General features: G+C 40.6%; 1 protein-coding gene across 3 annotated transcripts in view; it reads right to left on the bottom strand.

The window, feature by feature from the left end:
- LOC139765060 (aminopeptidase N-like) overlaps nucleotides 1-25,685 on the bottom strand; it is a 127,062-nt gene that overhangs the window by 68,296 nt on the left and 33,081 nt on the right. For all 3 annotated transcript variants that reach the window (XM_071692151.1, XM_071692152.1, XM_071692153.1), the window contains exons 5-8: nucleotides 14,367-14,575; nucleotides 14,060-14,215; nucleotides 13,818-13,948; nucleotides 11,227-11,404 (exon numbers count right to left, since the gene is read on the bottom strand). In XM_071692151.1, the coding sequence (XP_071548252.1) occupies nucleotides 11,227-11,404; nucleotides 13,818-13,948; nucleotides 14,060-14,215; nucleotides 14,367-14,575 (674 nt within the window). The remainder of the gene's footprint in view (nucleotides 1-11,226; nucleotides 11,405-13,817; nucleotides 13,949-14,059; nucleotides 14,216-14,366; nucleotides 14,576-25,685) is intronic.

The raw sequence follows: 25,685 nt of genomic DNA, 5'->3' as shown, positions 1-25,685 counted from the left end.
CTCGTTCTCTCCACCTCCGACACATATATCCTCTTCGTCAATCTTTCCTCACTCATTTTCTCCATGTGACCAAACCATTTCAAAACACCTTCTTCTGCTCTCTCAACCACACTCTTTATATTACCACACATCTCTCTAACCCTTACATTACTTACACGATCAAACCACCTCACACCACATATTGTCCTCAAACATCTCATTTCCAGCACATCCACCCTCCTCCGCGCAACTCTATCCATAGCCCACGCCTCGCAACCATACAACATTATTGGAACCACTATTCCTTCAAACATACCCATTTTTGCTTTCCGAGATAATGTTCTCGACTTCCACACATTCTTCAAGGCCCCCAGAATTTTCGCCCCCTCCCCCACCCTATGATCCACTTCCGCTTCCAGGGTTCCATCCGCTGCCAGATCCACTCCCAGATATCTAAAACACTTCACTTCCTCCAGTTTTTCTCCATTCAAACTCACCTCCCAGTTGACTTGACCCTCAACCCTACTGTACCTAATAACCTTGCTCTTATTCACATTTACTCTTAACTTTCTTTTTCCACACACTTTACCAAACTCAGTCACCAGCTTCTGCAGTTTCTCACATGAATCAGCCACCAGCGCTGTAACATCAGCGAACAACAACTGACTCAATTCCCAAGCTCTCTCATCCCCAACAGACTTCATACTTGCCCCTCTTTCCAAAACTCTTGCATTTACCTCCCTAACAACCCCATCCATAAACAAATTAAACAACCATGGAGACATCACACACCCCTGCCGCAAACCTACATTCACTGAGAACCAATCACTTTCCTCTCTTCCTACACGTACACATGCCTTACATCCTCGATAAAAACTTTTCACTGCTTCTAACAACTTTCCTCCCACACCATATATTCTTAATACCTTCCACAGAGCATCTCTATCAACTCTATCATATGCCTTCTCCAGATCCATAAATGCTACATACAAATCCATTTGCTTTTCTAAGTATTTCTCACATATATATATATATATATATATATATATATATATATATATATATATATATATATATATATATATATATATATATATATATATTTTTTTTTTTTTTTTTTTTTGCTTTGTCGCTGTCTCCCGCGTTTGCGAGGTAGCGCAAGGAAACAGACGAAAGAAATGGCCCAACCCACCCCCATACACATGTATATACATACGTCCACACACGCAAATATACATACCTACACAGCTTTCCATGGTTTACCCCAGACGCTTCACATGCCTTGATTCAATCCACTGACAGCACGTCAACCCCGGTATACCACATCGCTCCAATTCACTCTATTCCTTGCCCTCCTTTCACCCTCCTGCATGTTCAGGCCCCGATCACACAAAATCTTTTTCACTCCATCTTTCCACCTCCAATTTGGTCTCCCTCTTCTCCTCGTTCCCTCCACCTCCGACACATATATCCTCTTGGTCAATCTTTCCTCACTCATTCTCTCCATGTGACCAAACCATTTCAAAACACCCTCTTCTGCTCTCTCAACCACGCTCTTTTTATTTCCACACATCTCTCTTACCCTTACGTTACTCACTCGATCAAACCACCTCACACCACATATTGTCCTCAAACATCTCATTTCCAGCACATCCATCCTCCTGCGCACAACTCTATCCATAGTCCACGCCTCGCAACCATACAACATTGTTGGAACCACTATTCCTTCAAACATACCCATTTTTGCTTTCCGAGATAATGTTCTCGACTTCCACACATTCTTCAAGGCCCCCAGAATTTTCGCCCCCTCCCCCACCCTATGATCCACTTCCGCTTCCATGTTTCCATCCGCTGCCAGATCCACTCCCAGATATCTAAAACACTTCACTTCCTCCAGTTTTTCTCCATTCAAACTCACCTCCCAATTGACTTGACCCTCAACCCTACTGTACTTAATAACCTTGCTCTTATTCACATTTACTCTTAACTTTCTTCTTTCACACACTTTACCAAACTCAGTCACCAGCTTCTGCAGTTTCTCACATGAATCAGCCACCAGCGCTGTATCATCAGCGAACAACAACTGACTCACTTCCCAAGCTCTCTCATCCCCAACAGACTTCATACTTGCCCCTCTTTCCAAAACTCTTGCATTCACCTCCCTAACAACCCCATCCATAAACAAATTAAACAACCATGGAGACATCACACACCCCTGCCGCAAACCTACATTCACTGAGAACCAATCACTTTCCTCTCTTCCTACACGTACACATGCCTTACATCCTCGATAAAAACTTTTCACTGCTTCTAACAACTTGCCTCCCACACCATATATTCTTAATACCTTCCACAGAGCATCTCTATCCACTCTATCATATGCCTTCTCCAGATCCATAAATGCTACATACAAATCCATTTGCTTTTCTAAGTATTTCTCGCATACATTCTTCACCTGATCCACACATCCTCTACCACTTCTGAAACCACACTGCTCTTCCCCAATCTGATGCTCTGTACATGCCTTCACCCTCTCAATCAATACCCTCCCATATAATTTGCCAGAATACTCAACAAACTTTTTTCTTTTTTTTTTTATACTTTGTCGCTGTCTCCCGCGTTTGCGAGGTAGCGCAAGGAACAAACTTATACCTCTGTAATTTGAGCACTCACTCTTATCTCCTTTGCCTTTGTACAATGGCACTATGTACGCATTCCGCCAATCCTCAGGCACCTCACCATGAGTCATACATACATTAGATAACCTTACCAACCAGTCAACAATACAGTCACCCCCTTTTTTAATAAATTCCACTGCAATACCATCCAAACCTTTTGCCTTGCCGGCTTTCATCTTCCGCAAAGCTTTCACTACCTCTTTTCTGTTTACCAAATCATTTTCCCTAACCCTCGCACTTTGCACACCACCTCGACCAAAACACCCTATATCTGCCACTCTATCATCAAACACATTCGGCAAACCTTCAAAATACTCACTCCATCTCCTCACATCACCACTACTTGTTATCACCTCCCCATTTGCGCCCTTCACTGAAGTTCCCATTTGCTCCCTTGTCTTACGCACTTTATTTACCTCCTTCCAGAACATCTTTTTATTCTCCCTAAAATTTAATAATACTCTCTCACCCCAACTCTCATTTGCCCTTTTTTTCACCTCTTGCACCTTTCTCTTGACCTCCTGTCTCTTTCTTTTATACGTCTCCCACTCAATTTCATTTTTTTCCCTGCAAAAATCGTCCAAATGCCTCTCTCTTCTCTTTCACTAATATATATATATATATATATATATATATATATATATATATATATATATATATATATATATATATGTGTGTGTGTGTGTGTGTGTGTGTGTGTGTGTATACGTGCGTGTGTATGTGTATGTATATATATATGTATATATATATATATATATATATATATATATATATATATATATATATATATATATATATATATATATATATATATATATATATATATATATATATATTATCCCTGGGGATAGGGGTGAAAGAATACGTCCCACGCATTCCTCGCGTGTCGTAGAAGGCGACTAGAGGGGACGGGAGCGGGGGGCCAGAAATCCTCCCCTCCTTGTATTTTCTAACTTTCTAAAATGGGAAACAGAAGAAGGAGTCACGCGGGGAGTGCTCATCCTCCTCGAAGGCTCAGACTCGGGTGTCTAAATGTGTGTGGATATAACCAAGATGTGAAAAAAGGAGAGATAGGTAGTATGTTTGAGGAAAGGAACCTGGATGTTTTGGCTCTGAGTGAAACGAAGCTCAAGGGTAAAAGGGAAGAGTGGTTTGGGAATGTCTTGGGAGTAAAGTCAGGGGTTAGTAAGAGGACAAGAGCAAGGGAAGGAGTAGCACTACTCCTGAAACAGGAGTTGTGGGAGTATGTGATAGAATGTAAGAAAGTAAATTCTCGATTAATATGGGTAAAACTGAAAGTTGATGGAGAGAGATGGGTGATTATTGGTACATATGCACCAGGGCATGAGAAGAAAGATCATGAGAGGCAGGTGTTTTGGGAGCAGCTGAATGAGTGTGTTAGTGGTTTTGATGCACGAGACCGGGTTATAGTGATGGGTGATTTGAATGCAAAGGTCAGTAATGTGGCAGTTGAGGGAATAATTGGTATACATGGGGTGTTCAGTGTTGTAAATGGAAATGGTGAAGAGCTTGTAGATTTATGTGCTGAAAAAGGACTGGTGATTGGGAATACCTGGTTTAAAAAGCGAGATATACATAAGTATACGTATGTAAGTAGGAGAGATGGCCAGAGAGCGTTATTGGATTACGTGTTAATTGACAGGCGCGTGAAAGAGAGACTTTTGGATGTTAATGTGCTGAGAGGTGCAACTGGAGGGATGTCTGATCATTATCTTGTGGAGGCTAAGGTGAAGATTTGTATGGGTTTTCAGAAAAGAAGAGTGAATGTTGGGGTGAAGAGGGTGGTGAGAGTAAGTGAGCTTGGGGAGGAGACTTGTGTGAGGAAGTACCAGGAGAGACTGAGTACAGAATGGAAAAAGGTGAGAACAATGGAAGTAAGGGGAGTGGGGGAGGAATGGGATGTATTTAGGGAATCAGTGATGGATTGCGCAAAAGATGCTTGTGGCATGAGAAGAGTGGGAGGTGGGTTGATTAGAAAGGGTAGTGAGTGGTGGGATAAAGAAGTAAGATTATTAGTGAAAGAGAAGAGAGAGGCATTTGGACGATTTTTGCAGGGAAAAAATGCAATTGAGTGGGAGATGTATAAAAGAAAGAGACAGGAGGTCAAGAGAAAGGTGCAAGAGGTGAAAAAGAGGGCAAATGAGAGTTGGGGTGAGAGAGTATCATTAAATTTTAGGGAGAATAAAAAGATGTTCTGGAAGGAGGTAAATAAAGTGCGTAAGACAAGGGAGCAAATGGGAACTTCAGTGAAGGGCGCAAATGGGGAGGTGATAACAAGTAGTGGTGATGTGAGAAGGAGACGGAGTGAGTATTTTGAAGGTTTGTTGAACGTTTTTGATGATAGAGTGGCAGATATAGGGTGTTTTGGTCGAGGTGGTGTGCAAAGTGAGAGGGTTAGGGAAAATGATTTGGTAAACAGAGAAGAGGTAGTAAAAGCTTTGCGGAAGATGAAAGCCGGCAAGGCAGCAGGTTTGGATGGTGTTGCAGTGGAATTTATTAAAAAAAAGGGGGTGACTGCATTATTGACTGGTTGGTAAGGTTATTTAATGTATGTATGACTCATGGTGAGGTGCCTGAGGATTGGCGGAATGCGTGCATCGTGCCATTGTACAAAGGCAAAGGGGATAAGAGTGAGTGCTCAAATTACAGAGGTATAAGTTTGTTTAGTATTCCTGGTAAATTATATGGGAGGGTATTGATGGAGAGGGTGAAGGCATGTACAGAGCATCAGATTGGGGAAGAGCAGTGTGGTTTCAGAAGTGGTAGAGGATGTGTGGATCAGGTGTTTGCTTTGAAGAATGTATGTGAGAAATACTTAGAAAAGCAAATGGATTTGTATGTAACATTTATGGATCTGGAGAAGGGATATGATAGAGTTGATAGAGATGCTCTGTGGAAGGTATTAAGAATATATGGTGTAGGAGGCAAGTTGTTAGAAGCAGTGAAAAGCTTTTATCGAGGATGTAAGGCATGTGTACGTGTAGGAAGAGAGGAAAGTGATTGGTTCTCAGTGAATGTAGGTTTGCGGCAGGGGTGTGTGATGTCTCCATGGTTGTTTAATTTGTTTATGGATGGGGTTGTTAGGGAGGTGATTGCAAGAGTTTTGGAAAGAGGGGCAAGTATGAAGTCCGTTGGGGATAAGAGAGCTTGGGAAGTGAGTTAGTTGTCGTTCGCTGATGATACAGCGCTGGTGGCTGATTCATGTGAGAAATTGCAGAAGCTGGTGACTGAGTTTGGTAAAGTGTGTGAAAGAAGAAAGTTAAGAGTAAATGTGAATAAGAGCAAGGTAATTAGGTACAGTAGGGTTGAGGGTCAAGTCAATTGGGAGGTAAGTTTGAATGGAGAAAAACTGGAGGAAGTAAAGTGTTTTAGATATCTGGGAGTGGATCTGGCAGCGGATGGAACCATGGAAGCGGAAGAGGATCATAGGGTGGGGGAGGGGGCGAAAATTCTGGGAGCCTTGAAGAATGTGTGGAAGTCGAGAACATTATCTCGGAAAGCAAAAATGGGTATGTTTGAAGGAATAGTGGTTCCAACAATGTTGTATGGTTGCGAGGCGTGGGCTATGGATAGAGTTGTGCGCAGGAGAATGGATGTGCTGGAAATGAGATGTTTGAGGACAATGTGTGGTGTGAGGTGGTTTGATCGAGTAAGTAACGTAAGGATAAGAGAGATGAGTGGAAATAAAATGAGCGTGGTTGAGAGAGCAGAAGAGGGTGTTTTGAAATGGTTTGGGCACATGGAAAGAATGAGTGAGGAAAGATTGACCAAGAGGATATATGTGTCGGAGGTGGAGGGAACGAGGACAAGTGGGAGACCAAATTAGAGGTGGAAAGATGGAGTGAAAAAGATTTTGTGTGATCTTGGCCTGAACATATATATATATATATATATATATATATATATATATATATATATATATATATATATATATATATATATATATATATATATATATATATATATATATATATATATATATATATATATATATATATATATATATATAAATATATATATATATATATATATATATATATATATATATATATATATATATATATATATATATATATATATATATATATATATATATATATATATATATATATATATATTTATATATATATATATATATATATATATATATATATATATATATATATATATATATATATATATATATATATATATATTTATTCCTATGAGTCCACAGGGAAATGAAACACGGTAAGTCACCGAGTGCATTCCTCACGTGTCGGAGAAGGCGACTAAAGGGGACGGAAACGGGGGGGCTAGAAACCCTCCCCTCATTGTATTTTAACTTTCTAAAAGGCGAAACAGAGGAGGGAGTCATGCGGTGGGTGCTCATCCTCCTCCAAGGCTCAGATTGGGGTGTCTAAATGTGTGTGGGTGTAGCCAAGATGAGAAAAAAGTAGAGATAGGTAGTATGCTTGTGGAAAGGAACCTGGATGTTTTGGCTCTGAGTGAAACGAAGCTCAAGGGTAAAGGGGAAGAGTGGTTTGGGAATGTCTTGGGAGTAAAGTCAGGGGTTAGTGAGAGGACGAGAGCTAGGGAAGGAGTAGCACTACTCCTGAAACAGGAGTGGTGGGAGTTTGTGATAGAGTGTAAGAAAGTAAACTCTAGACTGATATGAGTAAAACTGAAAGTTGATGGAAAGAGATGGGTGATTATTGGTGCATATGCACCTGGGCATGAGAAGAAAGATCATGATAGGCAAGTGTTTTGGGAGCAGCTGAGTGAGTGTGTCAGTAGTTTTGATGCACGAGACCGGGTTATATTGATGGGTGATTTGAATGCAAAGGTGAGTAATGTGGCAGTTGAGGGAATAATTGGTGTACATGGGGTGTTCAGTGTTGGAAATGGAAATGGTGAAGAGCTTGTAGATTTATGTGCTGAAAAAGGACTGGTGATTAGGAATACCTGGTTTAAGAAGAGAGATATACATAAGTATACGTATGTAAGTAGGAGAGATGGCCAGAGAGCGTTATTGGATTAGGTGTTAATTGATAGGAGCGCGAAAGAGAGACTTTTGGATGTTAACGTGCTGAGAGGTGCAACTGGAGGGAAGTCTGATCATTATGTTGTGGAGACGAAAGTGAAGATTTGTAGAGGCTTTCAGAAAACAAGAGAGAATGTTGCCTTCAGCAACAATAATACTACAAAGAATATCTTAATCAGGAATTCACCAGAAAATTCTCTTGGATGTATCTATAAAGTGCCATGTGGAAATTGTGATAAATCTTATGTTGGGCAGACTGGTAAGGATCTTTCTGTTAGACTTAAGCAACATAGATATAGTATAAGAACGGGACAAGAATCAAATACCTTGTTTAATCACGTTAAAAGCTATGATCACTGTATTGACTGGAGTAATGCCATCTCAGTTATTAACTCTAACTGTATTACCACGAGAAATATCATTGAATCTTCTATTTCTGAATACACAAAGAATTATGATCTTAATATTAGTGATGGTCTATACAAATTAGATAACTTTATTGTTGATAAAATTTGTAAAATGATAAGTTTATGATCGTTCGTTGATGTTCTGGACAGTCGCATGTTTACCAAATGGCGTCCTAGCTTCGTCTCTTCAATGTACATCAACTGACTTATATTTCTCTCTTGCGTCTCCCCTGATGATGTGATTATGACACGAAAGTGCACTTGGGAACTTATCGTGTTTCATTTTCTCCGTGGACTCATAGGAATATCTTGATCACGCGCAAAATTGTTATCCTTTCCAATATATATATATATATATATATATATATATATATATATATATATATATATATATATATATATATATATATATATATATAAACATGTACATATTCATATTTACTAGCCTTCATTCATTCCTAGCGCTACCCCGCCTCACATGAAACAGCATCGCGAGGTAGCGCCAGAAAAGCAGACAAAAAAAGGCCACATTTGTCCACGCTCAGTCTCTAGCTGTCATGTGTAATGCACCGAAACCACACCTCCTCATCCACATCCAGGCCCCACAGGCCTTACCAAGACTTACCCCAGACATTTCACATACCCTGGTTCAGGCCACCGATGGCACGTCGACCCCGATTAACCACATCGTTCCAATTCACTCTATTCCTTGCACGCTTCTCACCCTCGTTCAAGCCCCGATCGCTCAAAGTCTTTTTTACTCCATCCTTCCACCTCCAATTTGGTCTTCAGCTTCTCCTTGTTCCCTCCACCTCCGACACATATATCCCCTTTGTCAACACTTCCTCACTCATTCTCTCCATATGCCCAAACCACTTCAACACACTTTCTTTTCTCTCAACCACACTCTTATTTTTTCCACACATCTCTCTTACCCTTTCATTATTTACTCGATTAAACCACCTCACACCACATATTGTCCTCAAACACCTCATTTCCAACACATCCACCCTCCTTCATACAACCCTATCTATAGCCCATATCTCGCAACCATATAATATTGTTGAAACCACTATTCCTTCAAACATACCCATTTTTGCTGTCCGTGATAACGTTCTTTCCTTCCACACATTCTTCTCCCAAAACTTTCGCCCCCTCCGCCACCCTGTGACTCACTTCCGCTTTCGTGATTCCATCCGCTGCTGAGTCCACTCCCAGATATCTAAAACACTCCACTTCCTACAGTTTTCCTCCATTCAAACTTACATCCCAATTAACTTGTCCCTCAACTCTACTGAACCTAATAACCTTGCTCTTATTCACATTTACTTTCAACTTTCTCCTTTCACACACTTTTACAAACTCTTTCACCAACTTCTGCAGTTTCTCACTCGAATCTGCCACCAGTGCTGTATCATCGGCGAACAACAATTGATTCGCTTACCAGATCTTTCATTCCAACAGTCTGCATACTCGCCCCTCTCTCCAAGACTTACGCATTTATCTCCCTCGCCACTCCATCCGTAAAAAAATTAAACAATGGTGATGTCACACACCCCTGCCGCAGACCTACCTTCACTTGGAACAAATCACTCTCCTCTCCTATTCATGCACATGCCTTACACCGTTGATAAAAACTTCTCCATTCTTCCAGCAACTTACTTCCCACACCGTATATTCTTTAGTTCTTTTACAAAGCATCTCTATCAACCATATCATATGCTTCCTCCTGATCCATAAATGTCCCATACAAAATTAATCCGTTACTCTAAATATTTCTCACACACTTTCTTCAAAGCAAACACCTGATCCACACATCCTCTACCACTCCTGAAACCACACTGCTCTTCCCCAATCTGATGCTCTGTACATGCCTTCACCCTCTTAATCAACACCCTCCAATACAACTTAACAGTACACTCAACAGACTTATACTTCTGTAGTTTGAACACTCACCTTTACCTCCCTTGCCTATTTACGGTGACACTACACATACATTCCGCCAATCTTATCCACTTCGCTATTATCCATTCATACATACATTGAAAATTTGTCATGTGAGAAAGATTAATGAAAGAGTAATGATGATTTAAGAGTGGAGGAGGGTGTGCTGAAATGATTTGGACATAGGGAGAGAATGGATGAAAAGTTGACAAAGAGGGTATATGGGAAAGGAAAGAAGAAATAAAGATTAATGAAAATTTATATGAAGTGATGATATTACGTAAGAAGATAAAAGTGACAAGTTTCAAACACATGTTACTACAATAGGAATAATGAACAAGGAAAACAAACATAACAGACTACGTGAATTATTTCTATAAGATGACGAAATATGAATTTCAAAGTTGCAGGTGTGACGTAAGAGATGCATCATGATATAAGTGGAACTTGTCTGTGAGTCAAATGTTTAAAATAGAGTGTGTGTGATGTTGTGGACTGTACTCCTACGGTGCTTCAGGGCCGAGCGTATAATGTCCAGTGTTGTTTTAAGAGAATAAAATGAAACGCTCGTCTGAGGCCCAGGTGTGAGGAATGCTCTCCAATGCTACTTTTGACAGCTAATCATCTGCACCTGATTTAATTGAATTAATATATGTCAGGTGGTCCCCGGGCGGTAGGCATAATGACCCAGTGTCCAGACTGTTTTTATAGGCTGGGTCACCTCTAGTGAGAGGCTCACATCCTGATGAACACCTTATATCATTGACCTGCTACATGACACTATGGTAACATCGTCACACACATATGTTAGTAAGACCAGTGTATCCAAACCTGTGAAGTACCTCTTATGCTCGGCCTCTTATGCACCACCTATCATGCACCTTCTCTCATGTACCGTCTCACATATACCTGCTCTTATGTGTATCTGTTACATGACATTATGGGAGTAAGATCGTTATATGAGTCAGTACCAGGTGTGAGGTTATCTATCTAGTAAAGATAATCGAGTTATCAGATCATTTAATATATCACCTTCACTGAAACTGATAAAACTGTTTGAATAACTGCCAATAACCTGTCTCCCATGGCTGGCGGTCACTGATAACAACATGATTGTAGTTAGTCATCACTATGAAGTAAATCTGATATTTCCCTCTAATAAAACAGATCTAACCTGTAAGTGATAAGGCCCCAGTTTTCCATGGCACCAGCTGAGAAATCAGGAATAGCCACCATATCCTGTTTGGGAAGTGGGTACGACAAGTTAAAGTAATTCTCGAAGTACGTTAGGATGTTTGGTCCCACCTGCAGAGCATATTTTGCCTGTTGAATGGCAGCCGGACGAGCACCCACTAGAAAAGAAGATTCTGTTATGTTACAGGAAGTAACAGGTTTTACTTAACACATTCCAGTCAAAATGCTTTTTTTAACCAACTGAATTCATCAATCTAATGTTTTACGTTCTTGTCTCTTTGTTATCTATACAGCTTTAAGTTAATATGTATACAGCTTTATGTTCAAATGGAGACAACTTTATGTTAATATGGAGACATCTTTATGTTAAAATGGAGACCATTATGCTAATAACAATATCTCGGTTCTCTTGAAACACTTTATACACAATCATCTCCGCTATATCTACAACTACAATTTTCCAACACATTTCTACTACATTTTCCAAGGATGATAAGCAGTGATATAAGTTATATGGTTTCGTGAAGAAAAAAAAAGTTTATATCGTGTTTCTTGGGAAATACTGCGTAGCTAGGGTGGATATACAATGTACATAACCTGAGTAGCGAAAAAGATTAGCTTTCATATTCTAGAAAAGACCAGTGGTGCAATGAAGCGTATGAAAAGTCCTGGTACTTACACAAAAGGTTAAGTGATGGGGCACCACCAGTGAAAAACTCTCTTCCAGTAAGGCACGAATACTGATAACACACACATGATAACCATTGCCTCAGAAGAACCTTTACTTGGAACCATTCACTCTCCTCTCTTCCTAGTTGTACACTTAAACTTTTCACTCCTTCTAACAGCCTTCCACAAGGCATCTCTTTCAACCCTATTACATATTTTCCCAAGATCCACAAATGTCTCTTGCAAATCCGTTCGTTTCTGTATTTAGTTCCACATATTCTTTAAAGCAAACACCTGATCCACACATCCTCTACCTCTTCTAAAGCCACACTGCTCTTCCCCAATCTGATGCTCTGTACATGCCTTCACCCTCTCAATCAATACCCTCCCATACAATTTACCAAATACACTCAACAAACTTATACCTCTGTAGTTTGAAAACTCACCTTTATCCTCCTTGCCTTTATGAAATGGCACTATGCATACATTCCGCCAATCCTCAGGCACCTCTTCATGATCCATACCGTGAAAATCCTTACCATCCAATTGAAAGTACGGTCATCCCCTTTCTTAATAAATTCAACTCCAGTACCATCCATTCCAGCTGCTTCGCTACATTTCATCTCATGTAAGGATTTTATGACCTTTTCTTTCTCCACTAAACCATTGTTTATGACTCTCATTTCGCCATTTCGCATTCCATTTCCCGACCAAAACACCCTACATCTGCCATCCTATCATCAAATGCATTCAACAGTCCTTCAGATCACTTACTCCATCTTCTCCTTACCTCATAACTACATGTTATCATTTCTCTTTTTGCCCCGTTCACCGATTTTCCCAGTTGATCCCTTGTTTTTCTCACATTATTAAACACGTTCCAAAACATCTTATTCTCCCTAAAGTGTACGGATTCTCGCTTACTCCATCACTCATTTGCCTTCTTTTTCAACTTCAGGAAGGTGCAGGGATTAAAAAAGGGGGCAAGTGAGAGTTGAGGTAAGTGAGTATCATTATATTCAGGGAGAATAAGATGTTTTGGAAGGTGATAAATAATCTACAAAAAACAAGAACAATAGGAGGGGATGGAATGAGTAGTCTTGAAGGAATCTTGATAATAGGGTGGCAGATGTAGGACCTCAGACATTTAATGTTCGACAAATCCACCCTCCTTTGTACATTCTGATCTATAGCCCATACATTATATCCATACAACGAGGTTGGGACTACTATACTTTCAAACGTACCCACAATCGTCCTCCCAAACAGAGACTTCTCTTTCCACATGTTCCTCAATGCTCCCAGAACCCTCGCCCCTAGCCCACCCTATGACCCACCTCCGCTCCATGGTTCGATTTGCTGACATGTTCACTCCAAGATATCTACAGCAACCTACTACCTCCAAGGTTTCTCCATTCACACCCACTCCCCAACTAACCTGTCCATCTGCTGTGTTAAACCTAATAACCTTAATTCTATTCACATTTACTCTTAAATTTCTCTTTTCACACACTTCCAAACTAAGACACCAACTTCGGCAGTTTCTAACCAGAATCAGCAGACAAAACTTGATATTTCCCAGCCCCCTCATCCCCTACAGACTGCATACCTGCCCCTATTTCCAAGACCCTTACATTAAACCCCATCACCCCCCTCATCACCCCATCCATAAGCAGTCTCGACATCATCAGTCTTTAGTGAAGATGAGTTTGATATGACTTATTGGAGAAGTTAAATGCATCGTCGTAATGGTCAGCTCAAAGACTGTCTTCACTACACCCTCAACACCACTAATATCTAACCTGAGCCTTACGGCTTAGGGTGACGAATGCTAAAAAAAAAAAAAAAAAAAGAAAAAGAAAAAAAAGGAGACAAATAAATTCGACGATTGATATTACCTACCTCGAAAGAGAACATGATCATTATCATTGGAGGTCAGATAAGCAAAGTCGGAGACGAGGAAGGCGACCAGGTAGGTAGACATTGGTACACTATTGTTGAAGTGATCCCACATCCAGCCCTCCTGGCCCTCTCTGGCAAATTATATGTACTATTAATACTTTTATGGAAACAACTTTATCATCTTTTGATATGTATTAGAGTATCATACATGTTAAATGTGAGTGAAAACGCCTTCTCCTTACACTGGGAAAGATCTAAGCTTAGGCATATTTGAGATTGCGGACATATCATTTTCTCTGGCAATATAGATTTCAAAAGTTGCCTTAATCCCGGGTTCGTCAAAACACGGAAAGGCCTTTCTGGCGTCCGTTGGCTGGAACTGAGTTACTGCGATCATCCTGGAAAAATCATGATATTAGTCGTTATTATCAGGTTTTAACATTGTTAATGATATCATTAAAGTCAGCGCACATGTATTTCTCCAACTCTGCAACAACAGTGTGTACATCTTTGCTAGCTTTATTAATCAATGAACACTGGACAGTTTACCTTTTATTGCCTTGTGGATCCATGTATGAAGACCTGTAGAAACCAGCCAGTTCATCATTGAGATAGCCAGTAAAGTGCATGGAGAGGATGTACCTCTTACCTTGCATCAACTCCTCTTGTAAGCTGGCGATGTAAAATTGACGCAAATTGTCATATGAATGTTTCTTAATTCTAATTGCTGGTCCTTGTGGGTTATCGGCGGGGGCCAGCTGTAAGTACATCAATATAAACAAAACTTTGTAAAGTTTGGAAAGTTGAAACATCGAGATATTTTCCAGAAACAAAAAAAATATTCAACCTTCAAAGACAGTGGACATAACCAGTTCTTATGACGCTGATACACCACACAAGAGTGGCTGGCTGGTTCTGTCAACTTCCACTGTACTTTGATTGGTGCTCAGAATTTTGTTTACAAACGTTTAAGTCATTTGAGTTCACCCAACCTTCTTCTTATATAACCTAACTTGCATGACCATTTACTCTTATGAAATTAGAAAACAAAAAAGAAAAAATGGTGTCCCAGGAAGACTGAAATCTGTGAGCAGTTCAGAGTGCTGGCAGTATGTGAACACAAACATCTGCGAAAGGGTAATCTCTCAAATTGTCACTATTCCAGTGATTCAATACAACGTATATCAACATAATACACTGCATATTAAGATGATTTGCAGGACTAGACGAATCCAATATAAAACACACACACACACACACACACACACACACACACACACACACACACACACACACACACAAACACAGGTAAGTTACAGGGTAAACCTAAAGGCTTTATATTTGCCCACATTGGAAGAGAGGAGTGAACTGATCACAACCTTTAACCTTTTAAAACAGATTGATGTGGACCGAGAATGTTTTTTTTTTTTTTTTTTTTTTTTTTTTTTCCAAAGAAGGAACAGAGAATTGGCCCAGGTGAGGGTATTCCCTCAAAGGCCCAGTCCTCTGTTCTTAATGCTACCTCGCTAACGCGGGAAATGGCGAATAGTTTAAAAGAAAGAAAATTAAGCAAGAATCGTTTTGAAATATGTAAAGCAGTAATCTTATGGCATAAGAATGATGGATGATTGGTACACTGGAACAGGATGACTAAAGACATGGTGAACACAGACACCAAAAAAAGAATTCAAATACCAGTACAATATTACCCAAGAGTGTAAAACTCCCTTCGCACAGACTACAAGTAGGTGATAACACAGAGAGAGGTCATGTGTAATGCATCTTTTACATTTCTACAACAGTGTAGCTCTGTTATAACAAAAGGAAATGCTGGTTGATTTGGTTGTATCTGGACTGCCAGAAAGAATTTGACACTATACTGACTGCATGGAAGGTTGGCTAAGATATTGGATCATCGGGCAGGAATAAGATTTCTCCGATGGATAGATTAATATTATCTTAGTAAAAGGGAGCTAAAGACACACGGCAGAGGAACCCTCTTAAAATGGGTGGAGATCACCTTAGGAGTGCCACAGGGTTTTGTTTTGTGGGCAAATACTCTTCCTAATGTATATGAATTACTTGCCAGACGGTATGGAATCCTACATGAATACGTATATGGATGGCATAAATATCATGAATTGAAAAGGGCAGAAGACTGCAAAAGCTTACAGGGTGACCTTGAGAGACTACACTGTAGGTCTGATACGTGGTTGATGTAAAGGAATTAGGATAGGTCACTGTGAAAGCAGACATCGATATGATTATCATGTAGCAGGAAATACGCTGACCGTGAGGCATTCATAAGCCTCCCGGGCTCGAGAACATGTAAGTTCGAATCCTGGAAATGGCAATCGGTCCGCAGTCAACTTAGCTGTTCATCTTCTCCTAAGAGCTGATCGATAAGTTGGTTACGACTCATATATATATAAATATATATATATATATATATATATATATATATATATATATATATATATATGTATATATACATTTTATTTTTTATTTATTATACTTTGTCGCTGTCTCCCGCGTTTGCGAGGTAGCGCAAGGAAACAGACGAAAGAAATGGCCCAAACCCCCCCCATACACATGTATATACATACGTCCACACACGCAAATATACATACCTACACAGCTTTCCATGGTTTACCCCAGACGCTTCACATGCCTTGATTCAATCCACTGACAGCACGTCAACCCCGGTATACCACATCGATCCAATTCACTCTATTCCTTGCCCTCCTTTCACCCTCCTGCATGTTCAGGCCCCGATCACACAAAATCTTTTTCACTCCATCTTTCCACCTCCAATTTGGTCTCCCTCTTCTCCTCGTTCCCTCCACCTCCGACACATATATCCTCTTGGTCAATCTTTCCTCACTCATTCTCTCCATGTGCCCAAACCACTTCAAAACACCCTCTTCTGCTCTCTCAACCACGCTCTTTTTATTTCCACACATCTCTCTTACCCTTACGTTACTCACTCGATCAAACCACCTCACACCACACATTGTCCTCAAACATCTCATTTCCAGCACATCCATCCTCCTGCGCACAACTCTATCCATAGCCCACGCCTCGCAACCATACAACATTGTTGGAACCACTATTCCTTCAAACATACCCATTTTTGCTTTCCGAGATAATGTTCTCGACTTCCACACATTCTTCAAGGCTCCCAGAATTTTCGCCCCCTCCCCCACCCTATGATCCACTTCCGCTTCCATGGTTCCATCCGCTGCCAGATCCACTCCCAGATATCTAAAACACTTTAATTCCTCCAGTTTTTCTCCATTCAAACTCACCTCCCAATTGACTTGACCCTCAACCCTACTGTACCTAATAACATTGCTCTTATTCACATTTACTCTTAACTTTCTTCTTCCACACACTTTACCAAACTCAGTCACCAGCTTCTGCAGTTTCTCACATGAATCAGCCACCAGCGCTGTATCATCAGCGAACAACAACTGACTCACTTCCCAAGCTCTCTCATCCCCAACAGACTTCATACTTGCCCCTCTTTCCAAAACTCTTGCATTTACCTCCCTAACAACCCCATCCATAAACAAATTAAACAACCATGGAGACATCACATACCCCTGCCGCAAACCTACATTCACTGAGAACCAATCACTTTCCTCTCTTCCTACACGTACACATGCCTTACATCCTCGATAAAAACTTTTCACTGCTTCTAACAACTTTCCTCCCACACCATATGTTCTTAATACCTTCCACAGAGCATCTCTATCAACTCTATCATATGCCTTCTCCAGATCCATAAATGCTACATACAAATCCATTTGCTTTTCTAAGTATTTCTCACATACATTCTTCAAAGCAAACACCTGATCTACACATCCTCTACCACTTCTGAAACCACACTGCTCTTCCCCAATCTGATGCTCTGTACATGCCTTCACCCTCTCAATCAATACCCTCCCATATAGTTTACCAGGAATACTCAACAAACTTATACCTCTGTAATTTGAGCACTCACTCTTATCCCCTTTGCCTTTGTACAATGGCACTATGCACGCATTCCGCCAATCCTCAGGCACCTCACCATGAGTCATACATACATTAAATAACCTTACCAACCAGTCAACAATACAGTCACCCCCTTTTTTAATAAATTCCACTGCAATACCATCCAAACCTGCTGCCTTGCCGGCTTTCATCTTCCGCAAAGCTTTCACTACCTCTTCTCTTTTTACCAAATCATTTTCCCTAACCCTCTCACTTTGCACACCACCTCGACCAAAACACCCTATATCTGCCACTCTATCATCAAACACATTCAACAAACCTTCAAAATACTCACTCCATCTCCTTCTCACATCACCACTACTTGTTATCACCTCCCCATTTGCGCCCTTCACTGAAGTTCCCATTTGCTCCCTTGTCTTACGCACTTTATTTACCTCCTTCCAGAACATCTTTTTATTCTCCCTAAAATTTAATGATACTCTCTCACCCCAACTCTCATTTGCCCTTTTTTTCACCTCTTGCACCTTTCTCCTGACCTCCTGTCTCTTTCTTTTATACATCTCCCACTCAATTGCATTTTTTCCCTGCAAAAATCGTCCAATTGCCTCTCTCTTCTCTTTCACTAATACTCTTACTTCTTCATCCCACCACTCACTACCCTTTCTAACCAACCCATCTCCCACTCTTCTCATGCCACAAGCATCTTTTGCGCAATCCATCACTGATTCCCTAAATACATCCCATTCCTCCCCCACTCCCCTTACTTCCATTGTTCTCACCTTTTTCCATTCTGTACTCAGTCTCTCCTGGTACTTCCTCACACAGGTGTCCTTCCCAAGCTCACTTACTCTCACCACCCTCTTCACCCCAACATTCACTCTTCTTTTCTGAAAACCCATACAAATCTTCACCTTAGCCTCCACAAGATAATGATCAGACATCCCTCCAGTTGCACCTCTCAGCACATTAACATCCAAAAGTCTCTCTTTCGCACGCCTGTCAATTAACACGTAATCCAATAACGCTCTCTGGCCATCTCTCCTACTTACATAAGTATACTTATGTATATCTCGCTTTTTAAACCAGGTATTCCCAATCATCAGTCCTTTTTCAGCACATAAATCTACAAGCTCTTCACCATTTCCATTTACAACACTGAACACCCCATGTATACCAGTTATTCCCTCAACTGCCACATTACTCACCTTTTCATTTAAATCACCCATCACTATAACCCGGTCTCGTGCATCAAAACCACTAACACACTCATTCAGCTGCTCCCAAAACACCTGCCTCTCATGATCTTTCTTCTCATGCCCAGGTGCATATGCACCAATAATCACCCACCTCTCTCCATCAACTTTCAGTTTTACCCATATTAATCGAGAATTTACTTTCTTACATTCTATCACATACTCCCACAACTCCCGTTTCAGAAGTATTGCTACTCCTTCCCTTGCTCTTGTCCTCTCACTAACCCCTGACTTTACTCCCCAGACATTCCCAAACCACTCTTCCCCTTTACCCTTGAGCTTCGTTTCACTCAGAGCCAAAACATCCAGGTTCCTTTCCTCAAACATACTACCTATCTCTCCTTTTTTCACATCTTGGTTACATCCACACACATTTAGGCACCCCACTCTGAGCCTTCGAGGAGGATGAGCACTCCCCGCGTGACTCCTTCTTCTGTTTCCCATTTTAGAAAGTTAATACAAGGAGGGGAGGATTTCTGGCCCCCCGCTCCCGTCCCCTCTAGTCGCTTTCTACGACACGCGAGGAATACGTGGGAAGTATTCTTTCACCCCTATCCCCAGAGATAATATACATATATATATATATATACATATACACATACACACACATACGCACATATACACACACACACACATACATATATATACATATGAAAAATGTAAGAAACAATTTAGAAAACTGCAACTTCTAGCTTGAAATGAATGAAAAAAAGAACGTCACATAATGGTTCAACCTCTGGCTATGGCAAAAGGAAATGTATAATTTATTTACACAAACGTCAATAGCAGTTCTCATCAATTTAACCACTGTATCAATATATTCTAAAGGAAAATGAATCATCACAAGCGACCCTTCTGTTGATGGGTCCACCTGAGCATTAATAATCTCAGTCCTGCCCACTGGAAACTGACTGAAAGGTCGGTGAGACGCGTTTCTGTCGTGGTCTTATAACCTTAACGCGTTACACCAACTCCTTCAGACGTGGCTACGGCAGCGACACGCCCGGATGGTCAATTTGCTGACGACTCGGGCAGCGATGACCTGTGTCCAGACGACTACTAGGAGCCACACGAGGATGGCCGGCTGCTGCCTGCACGACCACAGGCTGCCAGGCCCAAGTGACGGTGGGGTACATAGACTGACCATATATATATATATATATATATATATATATATATATATATATATATATATATATATATATATATATATATATATATATATATATATATATATATATATATATATATATATATATATATATATAAATATATATATATATATATATATATATATATATATATATATATATATATATATATATATATATATATATATATATATATATATATATATATATACATATATATATATTTTCTTTTTTTTTTTTTGCTTTGTCGCTGTCTCCCGCGTTTGCGAGGTAGCGCAAGGAAACAGACGAAAGAAATGGCCCAACCCACCCCCATACACATGTATATACATACGTCCACACACGCAAATATACATACCTACACAGCTTTCCATGGTTTACCCCAGACGCTTTACATGCCCTGATTCAATCCACTGACAGCACGTCAACCCCGGTATACCACATCGATCCAATTCACTCTATTCCTTGCCCTCCTTTCACCCTCCTGCATGTTCAGGCCCCGATCACACAAAATCTTTTTCACTCCATCTTTCCACCTCCAATTTGGTCTCCCACTTCTCGTTCCCTCCACCTCCGACACATATATCCTCTTGGTCAATCTTTCCTCACTCATTCTTTCCATGTGCCCAAACCACTTCAAAACACCCTCCTCTGCTCTCTCAACCACGCTCTTTTTATTTCCACACATCTCTCTTACCCTTACGTTACTTACTCGATCAAACCACCTCACACCACACATTGTCCTCAAACATCTCATTTCCAGCACATCCACCCTCCTGCGCACAACTCTATCTATAGCCCACGCCTCGCAACCATACAACATTGTTGGAACCACTATTCCTTCAAACATACCCATTTTTGCTTTCCGAGATAATGTTCTCGACTTCCACACATTCTTCAAGGCTCCCAGGATTTTCGCCCCCTCTCCCACCCTATGATCCACTTCCGCTTCCATGGCTCCATCCGCTGCCAGATCCACTCCCAGATATTTAAAACACTTTACTTCCTCCAGTTTTTCTCCATTCAAACTTACCTCCCAATTGACTTGACCCTCAACCCTTCTGTACCTAATAACCTTGTTCTTATTCACATTTACTCTTAACTTTCTTCTTTCACACACTTTACCAAACTCAGTCGCCAGCTTCTGCAGTTTCTCACCCGAATCAGCCATCAGCATTGTATCATCAGCGAACAACAACTGACTCACTTCCCAAGCCCTCTCATCCACAACAGACTGTATACTTAACCCTCTTTCCAAAACTTTTGCATTCACCTTGCTAAAAACCCTGTCCATAAACAAATCAAACAACCATGGAGACATCACACACCCCTGCCGCAAACCGACATTTACTGAGAACCAATCACTTTCCTCTCTTCCTACTCGTACACATGCCTAACATCCTCGATAAAAACTTTTCACTGCTTCTAGCAACTTGCCTCCCACACCATATACTCTCAATACCTTCCACAGAGCATCTCTATCAACTCTATCATATGCCTTCTCCAGATCCATAAATGCTATATACAAACCCATTTGCTTTTCTAAGTACTTCTACCATATATTCTTTAAAGCAAGCTACCTGATCCACACATCCTCTACCACTTCTGAAACCACACTGCTCTTCCCCAATCTGATGCTCTGTACATGCCTTCACCCTCTCAGTCAATACCCTCCCATAAAATTTCCTAGGAATACTCAACAAACTTATACCTCGGTAATTTGAGCACTCACCTTTACCCACTTTGCCTTTGTACAATGGCACTATGCTTTCATTCCGCCAATCCTCAGGCACTTCAACCATGAGCCATACATACACAATATCCTCACTATCCACTCAACAACACAGTCACCCACTTTTTTTTGATAAATTCCACTGCAATACCATCCAAAAACACCACCTTGCCGGCTTTCATCTTCTGCAAAGTTTTCACTACCTCTTCTCTGTTTACCAAATCATTCTCCCTGACCCTCTCACTTCGCACACCACCTCGACCAAAACACCCTATATCTGCCACTCTATCATTTAACACATTCAACAAACCCTCAATATATCACTCCATCTCCTCCTCACATCACCACTAGTTATTACCTCCCCATTAGCCCCCTTCACCGATGCTCCCATTTGTTCTCTTGTCTTACGCATTTTATTTACCTCCTTCCAAAATATCTTTTTATCCTCCCCAAAATTTAATGATACTCTCTTACCCCAACTCTCATTTGCCCCCTTTTTCACCTCTTGCACCTTTCTCTTGGCCTCCTGTCTATTTCTTTTGTACATCACCCAGTCATTTGCATCATTTCCTTGCAAAACTCATCCAAATGCCTCTCTCTTCTCTTTCACTAGTAATCTTACTTCTTTATCCCACCGCTCACTACCTTTTCTAATCTGCCCATCTCCCACGATTCTCATGTTACAAGCATCTTATGCGCAAGCCATCACTGCTTCCCGAAATACATCCCACTTATCCCTCACTCCCGTTACGTCCTTTACTCTCACCTTTTTTCCATTCTGCAGTCAGTCTCTCCTGGTACTTCCTCACACAAGTCTCCTTCCCAAGCTCACTTATTCTCACCACTCTCTTCACCCCAACATTCTGCTTTTCTGAAAACTTCTACAAATCTTCACCTTCGCCTCCACATGATAATGATCAGACATCTCTCTTGTTGCACCTCTCAGCACATTAATATCCAAAAGTCTCTCTTTCTCGCGCCTATCAATTGACACGTAATCCAATAACGCTGTCTGGCCATCTCTCCTACTTACATATGTATACTTATGTATATCTCACATTTTAAACCAGGTACTCCCAATCACCAGTCCTTTTTCAGCACACAAATCCACAAGCTCTTCACCATTTCCATCTACAACACTGAACACCCCATGTACATCACTTATTCCCTCAACTGCCACATTCCTCACCTTTGTATTTAAATCATCCATCTCTATAACCCAGTCTCATGCATCAAAACTGCTAACACACTCACTCAGCTCTTGCCAAAACACTTGCCTCTCATGATGTTTCTTCTCATGCCCAGGTGCATAGGCACCAATAATCACCCATCTCTCACCATCAACTTTCAGTTTTACCCATATCAATCTAGAATTTACTTTCTTACACTCTATCACATACTCCCACCACTCCTGTTTCAAGAGTAGTGCTTCTTCCTCCTTTGCTCTTGTCCTCTCACCAACCCCTGACTTTACTCCCAAAACATTCTCAAACCACTTTACCCTTTACCCTTCAGCTTCGTTTCACTCAGAGCCAAAACATCCAGGTTCCTTTCCTCAAACATACTACCAATCTCTCCTTTTTTCTCATCTTGGTTACATCCACACACATCTAGACACCCCAATCTGAGCCTTCGAGGAGGATGAGCACTGTCCGCGTGACTCCTTATTGTTTCCCCTTTCAGAAACTTAAAATACAAGGAGGGAAGTGTTTTTGATCCCGAGAAGTCGCTGCTTGTGTGCCCCACGACTAGTTAAACCAAGAACTACTCAACAATAGCCCATTTTGATAACTGTTTGTTTTCCTAGATATATAAGCTTTGGAACTCTCTACCCTTCATGTCCTTTCCAATAACTATGATCTGACTCCTTCTAAGATATTTTTTTCACTTCTAAAATTCGTAAATACTTTTCCTTGTCTCTTCTTTCTCTCTTTCATTAACCTCTTTATATTTCTTTAAGGCCCATCCTTGATGTAGACTTTCGTCCGTAACTGAAGCCGCCAACATTAAGAAAGAAACCTGTCTACTGATAGATGATCAAATCTCTCGTTCCCTCTCAATCGTGGTATTTTTAAAATCGTTATTCCTCCTATATTGTCCCTTTTTTACCAAAGAGATTTTTTTCTTTATCTAAAATTAATTTCCTCATTAGCCGATGAGTCAGCTCTGTATATTTCCTCTCCTCTCAGAAACTTCCCAATTTTTCTTGTTCGAAATTCCCCTACAACATAACGATTTGTCCTTGTAGTATAAACTTTTAAATACATTTATAGCAAAAGTTAGAGAAAATATGTTTCTCCAGCAAAGATTGTTGTGTTCTCTACAAACTCCTCTAAGTTTAATAATCTTCAACTTCTTAAGGACTACTTCATAAGTGAACCTTAAAAAAAAAGGAAAATATTTATTAGCGATAATTTAGTTACACATATGTGTAATTTTCAATCACTTTCATATCAGAATATTTTGTGACAGCCACTGTATCACAGTTCAAGGGTAAATAATAAGTTGTATTCAGCATTTTGCTTTTCCTAAAAGAAAAGCTTTTGACCATAAAGGTAAAAAGGAAGAGCGTCTAAAGTAGACATGAGATATACTTACAGATAACAGTTTGGCTGTGGCAGCCACATTCTCATGTATTCAAAATATCTTTTTCAATACATGTTCGCCATGTCCCGCGTCAGCGGGGTAGCGCCAGGAAGAGATAAAGAATGACCTCATTCCTTTACATCTACTCTATAACTGTCAAGTATAATGCACCGAAACCAGAGACCCACAACCACAAATAGAATTCTATACCCACAACCAGAGCCCTATATCCACAGCCAGAGCTCCATATCCACAACCAGAGCCCTAGATCCACAATCCTCTCTATCTGTACAAACTATTTCACCACACTCTCCTCAGATCCTTCATCATACTTCTCTTACTACTACACCTCTCTCTTACCCTATCATTTCTTATTCGACCAGCCCTATTCATACCACATATTGTCCTCAATCATTTCATTTCCAACATATTCACCCGATTCTTTACATTCTAGTCTATGCCCCACTCCTCATCTCCATATAGCACCGACGGGACTACTGTACCATCAAACATACCCATCTTTGCCCTTAGACAGTGACCTCTCCTTCTACACGTTCCTCAGTGTCTCTAGTCCTTTGCCCCTTCACCCACCTTTCGGCTCACTTCAGCTCCCATGGTTCCATCGCTACCATATCCATTTCCAGATATTTATAACACTGTACTTCCTCCAAGTTCTTTCCATTCAAACTCACACTCCAAGTTTCCTTTCTTTTTCACTACTAAATCTAATAACCTTGCCTCATTCACTCCCAATGTTTTCATTTTACACACACTCCCAAAATCAGAAACCAAGCTTCTGCAGTTTCTCATTCCTTTCTGCCACCAGCGTCGTATCACCAACAAACAACACCTGACCCACCTCCCCCCACTCACCTCCAGTAGACCACATACCTGCTCCTCTCTCCAAAACCCTTGCATTCATCTTCCTCGCCACCCCATCCGATAACAATATCAAACAACCATGGTAACATCACACACGTCTGCCGCAGACCCACATCCTCTTGGAAGAACTTACCCTCCTCTCTATCCACTCACACATAAGCTAACTCTCTTGATAAAAACTCAGCATTTCATCTAATAATCTGTCATTAAATTCTTTATGTCATTAAAAAAAAATTGCTGATGAGCTGATTTTTAAAGAAACATTTGA

The sequence above is a fragment of the Panulirus ornatus genome, chromosome 52 (assembly GCF_036320965.1).
Source record: "Panulirus ornatus isolate Po-2019 chromosome 52, ASM3632096v1, whole genome shotgun sequence".
Taxonomy (NCBI): Eukaryota; Metazoa; Arthropoda; class Malacostraca; order Decapoda; family Palinuridae; genus Panulirus; species Panulirus ornatus.
The sequence above is the reverse complement of the archived record's forward strand: the minus strand, read 5'-3'. Positions and strand labels throughout refer to the sequence as shown.